Genomic DNA, 8,399 nt, shown 5'->3' on the forward strand with positions numbered 1-8,399 from the left:
ATACATCTAAGTAGTTGCACTAAATATTGTATTTTACTTACACCCATCTCTAGATTTCTCTATCTGTTCACGAAGAAATCTATCCTTGTGAAGATTGGCATCTCCAAACCAAAAGTCCACTTGCTTAGCAATATCAGCAAGCACCTGTTTAACTCGAGACCTTTTCTTTTTTTCTCCGTCTTTTTTCTTTTCAATGCTTTCTTCTTCGATTGCCTTGTCTTTATTTCCATTTTCAGTTTCCATTCCTGTGGAGTAATTCGATAGAATAGAATAAGATTTAGATTAGCTCTTGTCTAAACTTGTAATTGCCATAGGGAGCTCTGGCATAGTGCCTAAGGTATTTTGACTGCTAACTAGAAGGCTGGCAGTTCAAATTAACCAGTCACTTTTCAGCAGCAGCGAGTTTGATTTTCTGTTTATTATGGTAATGTTCACATCCAAGTGCGTCTCACAAAACTATAGAACTCAGCCAGAATTAAAAAATGTACTCAACAAAATTTTGATTTTTTTAATGCTTCCATTTGCTGGAAGTAAAGTTCCAGACAAATACCCTCACTGTTGTCTAGTAATAAATAATAGCATTTGTCTATGACTAAGAGTCCACTGATTGATGCAAAATGAGCTTCCAGTGGAGAAGTTGGGAGGTTCCAGTCCACCTTTCATGAAAGGTCTGGCATCTGACTCCAGAAAAAACCAGCTACTCTGCACACGGGGTCAGATTTGACTTTATCCTTCCTAGAATGTAAGACACAAAATCAAAGTCCTTGGCATGAAACTACCCAAAATGTGTTCAAGAAATTTTATTTTACCTGTGATTCAAGAACATCATTAAAAACTAAACATAGGCAAGTTGTGGGATGACTTAAGACTGCTTAGTTTCCTTGGAATTAGTAAAGATAAAAACGGGGATGATCGTGCTTTTCAAACCTGGCTGTGGACAGCTATTAGTTTGCATACAGGTCTTTGTGATCTAACACTAATGTAAAAACCCCATTCCCAAAGTTGATTCTAACACCATGGCTTACCGAGTAGATTTGCTCCATAGGATTTTGATCACCAGGCATTCACAGCACAATGGGTGGGTGGGTTCAAATTTGTTAAACCTTTTTAGTAGTTGAATGCAAACCACTTGCACCATTCAGGGACCACCACCAAGTGAAGGCCCTTAATGCACTTCACCTCAAATCTCTTGAACTACATGCATGCATTCTCATCAAAGTTAGAGTTTTTAGGATAGGCTCTGGTTCATCAAACAAGTACCAACTTTGAAATACTTTGAAAATACTGATGTAATAAGGTACTTAGGAGCTCTATTGGGCATTTGACTGTTAACCAGATGGATGGTGATTCAAATAGACCAGTCACTCCCTAGGAAGAAGACCCAGCAATCTACTTCTGTAAAGATACCACCTCAGAACCCTAAGGAGAGGTCACTATATTAATGGATTTGACTCAACAGCAGTTGAATTTGGGTTTGGTTTTTTGTTAAGGTACTTAAGTGATGTGATGTTACCTGAAAACAAAAACACATCTACATGTCAGAATCCCTAATTAGAAAAATAAATTTAGTACCGTATAAACCACATTCCTCATCTCTCTCACGTCAATCCATCCTGTCAGGTGGTTTCCTTCATACTATGGTATTAAAACTGCAAACAAGGACATCTAGTGAGTGTCATTCTTGATCTCTCAGCACCATTTATATTTATAGTCAATGTCCTTCTTGAACACATTTTCTACAAACAGCTTTTTTTTTTTTACCTCCTAAACCTCCTTTCCTGCACCATCCACTCTGCTCTAAGTCTGAATGCTGCCTTCTGATTGTACACAGTCCTGGGTCTCCTTTACCGATAAGCTCATCCTTCTGAGTCTCATTGGCTTTAAATGCCATCTTGATGCTTATCTCACAAATCTACATTTATCAGTTCTGACTTCTCTCATTTGCTCCTGACGCCAGTATTCAGTTGCCCACCTGACACTTGCACTTGTGTCTATCTACAGTACCTCAAATTTAACATGGCAAAAATAGAACCCCTGAATTTTAACAAATCTGTTTTTTCCTTAGTTTTCCCTGAAATAGGACCAAACGTGGGTCCCTGCTTTACTCAGTTTCATTCCCTAACTCAGAAAACACTATTTACACAATTGCCAAGAGGGCAAAAACTTTGAAATCATCTTTCATGAACTCTTTTCCTCACACCCAAAGCCAATTCATCATTTCTGTTAATTCTACCTTCAATATAAATCTTGACTAGGTTCAGTCATCTTTTCAATTACAACCATTGGGTCCAATATACCACAGCGTCCTACCTGGGCTTCTTAATGGGACTTCTGCTACGGCTTCTTAATTAGACTGCAGTTTCTAAACTTCTTCACTTATAAATCAGTTCTCCAGGTAGCAGCAAATATTTAAGACAGCAAATCGGATCATGTCAGTCCCCTGTACAAAATCCTCCAAATATTTATCACACACAGAATAAAATTCAAGGTCCTTATTGTGGCCTACCATCTGGCTCAGGGTTATTATCGCCTACAATTCTTTACAGCAGGCTATTTCTAGCCACACCAAACCACCTTTCTGTTCTTTAATGCTAAGGCCATTTCTACCCTTACTTTCTCTACCACATCTGTATAGATTACTTCCTTGTTCATTGTCTCTGCTCAAATTTCATTTTTTCAGAGGCTTTCTCTATTACCCAATCTAAAATAGTTCCTTCTTTGCCAATGTTAACTCTACTTAACCCTCAATTACTACTTTCTATCCTTTTATCCTCTAATCACTACCTGAAATTACAGTTTTATTGTCTGTCTATTCCAAAAGAATGTAAACTCTCTGAGGGTAGAAACTTTGGCTTGATCACTTACTTAAGTACTTGTTGAGTAATTAAATAAGTATATTTAAAAGTACTTTATAAAATGTAAAGTCTTAAGTACTTCACATTTTTTTGTAAGGGGGTATGATATAGATAAAACACAAATGTTGGGTATGACTGATTAGCACTACAGTTGGCTCTGTTGTTAACTTTCCTTCCAGAAAAGTATAAATTATAAAGGGCCAACTCAAATCCTTGTCAAAGCCCATCATCTAAGGAAATAGGGGACAGAACTGCATAAGCACAGAAAGTCACAATTTTCCCAGAAACCAAGCCTTTCCCATCATTTTCATATTTCAGCCCAGCATGCTTCATTCCTTCTTATTTTTGTGGCCTGGAGTATTTAAGTTTAGAAGCTCTTGAATAGTATGCATAAAACATGTCTGCAACTTATATCTTAAAAAAATATATTCCATAAATGATCCAAATATATCTTCAATTTAGAAGATATGGATTCAGTAAAATGTAACGTTATGATACTGTACAATTTAGCTTCTCTGGAAGTACAAATGGTCAAAGAGTTCAGCTGCTAACCTTAACGGTCAGAATCCACTAGCTGCTCTGCTGGAGAATGTACCTGAAGATCTGCTCCCGTAAAGATTAAAAAAGCCCAGGAAACTCTATGCATTCCACTCTATCATTTATCATAGGCATATATCATATATATCATAATCATATATCATAGGCAGTTCTACTCTATAAGGTCACTAAGACTCAATGACACAGCACTACCACCATAATGACTAATAAGGATCAGGAAGTTAGAAAGCATTTTTGTCAGTCTTGGTTCTTAAAGTTTCAATGTTCAGTGATAACAAATACTTGCATTGTCATTCAGAGCCAAATAAAACTTACTATCTTTCCTCCTTAGGCCTGTTCTTCCATGACTCTAATTTTTTTTAAGGATGCCATATTCTACCGACTTAATCAATGTAGCCATTTACTAGTTGTGTGACTCTAGTGCAAACTTACCCAAGTTATCGCATTTCTCTGTGGTCTATGAAATGGGGATAAAATATCATTCTTAAATATGGTTGTGAGGTTTAATTAAAAAAAAAAAATGCACAGAGTACTTCAAATTGATCTTGTACAGTACACACTCAACACATTATCATTTACCGATCTGTCTCTCTTGTTGTTATGTGCTGTCGAATCGGACCCAACTCACAGAGACCCCTCCTTGGGATAATGAGGCGGTATCACTACTGAAGTAGATTGCCCAACCTTCCTTCCAAGGAGTGGCTAGGGAGTTTGAACCATCAGCCTTCTGGTTAGCAGTCAAGTGCCTTAGGCATTATGCTACCAGAGTCTCTACATCCTATCAATTCAACCTCTTAAATGGTTCCTCATCTCCATTTAGCGCTCTCCATGACTACTGTCATTTTAATAGGATACGGATACAATTTACATCAATTGTTCTGGAAGTTATCAATCTTTGTGGAACTTGTCTAAAATAGAGACAGGATTTGGTACTCTGCCGGCTTTCTGATGTCAACCTTAAGTTAAACGTTTCAACATCAGAAATTCCTTAGCACCTTCCTGTAACATAATACATAGATCATTTTTCTTTTGTTTTCGTTAAATGCACCAGTGTCATCCAACTGGCTCTGAACAAGGACTTTAGACAAAGAAAAAGTTACTGTGTAAAAATGAGTTACTTTAAATGTTTAAAATTCTAACAATTTCACTAAATGATTTCTTCCATCCTCTTTTAACTGAGGCATGAAAGTTAAGTAACCTGTCTACAGGTGGCTGGCTGGCTAGCTAGCTAAGTGAGCCCAGGTGTGTATGATTCCCACATTGCCTACCTTTTACTATAACCACCTGCAATTTGCCACCAGGCACACTATGTTCTAATCCAGGGATTCTTAACCTTAAGTCCATGGAACTTTATTTAAGTGGATTTGAAAGTGTTAAAAGAAAGAAAATTTAAGGTAAAAATCATGACCCTTGTAAAAGATATAAATACAAAGCAAACAATGCACATCAATAATTAATGAAGGAACCAGGTATTTAAAAATCAGTTCAAATGAGAACTCAAAAAGCAGACATATATACAGGCAATTAGGATTGCGGAAATTAATTTGCTAATAGATGCAAAAGTGATCAGGGCAACAATTTCACCTCCACTGGAGAAATCTAATTTCATTAGCAGCTTTCTACAGCTTACACTCTAAATGACAATGAAAGGCTAGGTGGAAGATGAGCTAAACAAGTCACCCGGTAATTTTTTTTTTTTTTGCCATTTTAGGGTTTTGCAAAATTTTCCTGACAAAATTCCAGAGGGGCTTATTCATAGCTGTCATGACATTTTAAAGTCTTTGCTTGAGTCTTCTGGTCGTGTCTTAAAACCCCAATGGAACCTCCAACGTCCATGTTTAATATAATCTTACTTTCTATGGTCTTACACCATTACTTCTCCCCTAATTGACTGCCTTTTCATCTGCTTTCCCTAAGTACCTTTTATTAGCATTCCGTACTGCACACTGTATTTAGTGCCTAGACGGCGCAACCGTTAAGTGCTGAGTACTAATGGAAAGTCTGACGGTTCAAACCCAAACCAGAGACATCGGACGACAGGTCTGCAAGACAGCTTTGACGATCTGCTTCTACAACATCACAGCTTTGAAAACCCTATCGAGCAGTTCTACTCTGGACACGTGAGTCGGAATACATTCAAGAGCAACTGGCCAACAATACTGTATTTAGCAGTTAGGTCCCTTTCAAAACTGGATTTTCAACTCTTTGGGAACAAGACCAGAGTCCTGCAAAAGAAAATGATTTAATTTTAGAATGCAAGTCTCTACATTTTCCATCCTTTCAAAGGATTTCTATGTTCAACCCAATCTCCCCGAAATAGGCACTTTCCTCATGACTACTTCCCATTTCGGCACCCGTACTTCGCAAGGATGGGGCCAAATGCAAGGCGTGCCCCAAGCTTCCCAATGGCTGACAATAGGCGCCCTCAAGCTCTGAAAACTGGAATTACAGGGGTAGCCAGAAGACTGCGTACGCGCAGAGGGAAGGAGGACAAGGGAACTGATGGGTGTATGGGAGGGGCGCGGGGTGAGAAGGACGACAGATGATATGAAAAAGGCCTGAGAGGCATTTAGACCTCACCCAACTTGAGCGATCCTACAGTTCACCTGAACTTACTCGGCTCAGTTCCCCAAACTCAGGGTCAAAGACCGCGTCCTTCGTCCCTTGCCGCTTTCCGATCCTTATAGTCGTGCTTATTTTCGCGTCATAGCATGAGCGACACCATTCTCCTGTTCTCCTAGAGAAAGACTGCCCGGAGGCTGTTCACGCGTCGCTACGTCACAGGAATGGGCTAGCTTCCGGCGGGCGGGGCATCGGAAAACACGGCCGGCTGAGGAGATTCGTAGCCAACGAAGAATTTGATTGGCAGTTTGAAAAAGGCGGTTCTGGTTGAGGTGAAGGTTGGCGGACTTAGTGTTGGGTCCTGATCTGGTGTGGGCCTGGGTTAATGACGTCACACTCTTTCGCGGGAGAAATTCGAAAGTGGATTTGTGCAATGGGACAGGTGAAATCAACTGATTCCTGGGTTTTGGGGGTAAGAGGAATAGATACACAGGCAGACTTAGATGAGAGGCAGCGTGGCTGTTTTGGAATCAGAGGACGAAAGAATCTGATCCGCAAGAAGCGGACCAGGAAGGAAGCTGGATGGGTGGAAGTCGCAGCTTGCCGGGATTACTTGTAGTAATTGGTGCCTAGTCTTCATAGCTTTTGCCGGCTTTCTTTGTTACTTTCTGCATACTTGTGAGGACCAGAGAGGGTTTTGGTGTTTGCTTTTAGGACTGACAAAAGTCAAGTCTTTATTGTCATTTGATCGTATGGGATTTATTGGAATCTTGGGAAATGTGGGCTTCTTTTGGTATTTGAACTGAAGGTTTTTTTTTTTTAACAGTTCAGTGACTCAAACTTTTTCATATGTGAACTGCTTAGGGTTGTCAGAGATGCAGACAATCTTGCATGTGTTGAAAGGACCAAGAACATCTCGTAATTAACAGGAAAAATGGCTCATATTTTACTGAGAACACCGACTTGACTTACACGTGTATATCAAATCGCTCTCTCTCTCACTGCCCTCCAGTCGGATCCTACTCATAGCGACCTCTCCTTGGGTTTCTGAGCAAGTGTCACTGGGGAAGTACAGTGCCCAACCTTCCTTCCGAGGAGTGGTGGGTTTGAACTGCCACCCTTCTGATTAGCAGCCAAATGCCTAGAGAGATGTATATCAAAATGAGATACCATCTCACCCCAGCACTAATAGCAAAGTTCAGGAAAAAAATAACAAATGCAGGCAAGGATGCAGAGACTGGGACTCACACACTGCTACTTCTTCACGTGGCAGCCAGTATGATCTTTGTAAAACTCAAATCAAATTATGTCATTTTATTCCAGGAGTAGCTGGTGGGTTTGAACCACCAGCCTTCTAGTTAGCAGTCAAATACTTTAGGCACTACACCACCAGAGCTCGCAAATATCAGATAGTGTGTATGTATATTTGTGTGTTTGTATATATATATGCGTGTGTGTATATATGTGTGTGTGTGTGTATCTGTGTATGTGGTGGCGTAGTGCCTAAAGCATTTGACTGCTAACCAGAAGGCTGGTTGTTCAAACCTACTAGCCACTCCTTGAAAGGAAGATTGGGCCTCGGAAACCCAAGGAGGGGTCGGTGTGAGTCTGATCCAACACCACGGTAGTGACTTTTTTTTAAAATTTTTTTTTATGTATGTATATGAATGCCTATATGTTATTACCATAGAACATCTACGGATCTCCACATCACTTATAAGAGTTACTTGCAAAGTAATCTTTCACCCACTAGAGATGGGCCAACAATTGAAGTATCTGACAGATGTAGCTAGATTAACATTTTGAGAGTTTTTTTTTTTTTTTACCCACAGCAATATTTGACCCTTACATATTCTCTCCTTCCCCTCTCCCTGATAACCAACAAAGTTTCCTTACATACTTAAATCTTGCTTCCCTTTTTACAATAGTGAACTAATACAATATTTGCCCTTCTGTGATTGACTTATTTCACTCAGTATATCCTCCAAGATCATTCACTATATGTGGTGTTTCAAGGATTCTATATTATTCTTGAGAGTCACATAGTATATAGTATTCCATTGGTCTATATACCATAATTTGGTTATCTGTTCCTCTGTTGATGGGCACTTAGGTTGTTTCCATCCCTTTGCTATTGTGAATAATGCTGCAATGAACATGAGTGTGCATGTATCTATTCGTGTCCTGGCTAACTTCTTTAGGGTATGTATCTAGTAATGAGATTGCTGAATCAAATGGTTTTTCTGTTTCCAACATTTTAAGGAATTGTGGTACTGTTTTCCATAGTGGTTGTATCATTTTTACAGTCCCATCAGCAGTGTGTGAGTCCCAGTCTCTGCATCCTTGCCTGCATTTGTTATTTTTTTCCTGAACCTTGCTATTAGTGCTGGGGTGAGATGGTATCTCATTTTGATATACATCTTT

At 39.4% G+C, this 8,399-nt stretch overlaps 1 protein-coding gene across 1 annotated transcript in view; it reads right to left on the reverse strand.

The window, feature by feature from the left end:
• The window catches only part of LARP7 (La ribonucleoprotein 7, transcriptional regulator), a 103,518-nt gene extending 103,275 nt beyond the window's left edge, over positions 1–243 (reverse strand). The window contains exon 1 of the mRNA XM_007940776.1: positions 38–243. Within this exon, the coding sequence (XP_007938967.1) occupies positions 38–243 (206 nt within the window). The remainder of the gene's footprint in view (positions 1–37) is intronic.
• Positions 244–8,399: the final 8,156 nt, after the last annotated feature.

The sequence above is a fragment of the Orycteropus afer genome, unplaced genomic scaffold (assembly GCF_000298275.1).
Source record: "Orycteropus afer afer isolate SDZICR_OR568_19922 unplaced genomic scaffold, OryAfe1.0 scaffold00071, whole genome shotgun sequence".
Lineage (NCBI taxonomy): Eukaryota > Metazoa > Chordata > Mammalia > Tubulidentata > Orycteropodidae > Orycteropus > Orycteropus afer.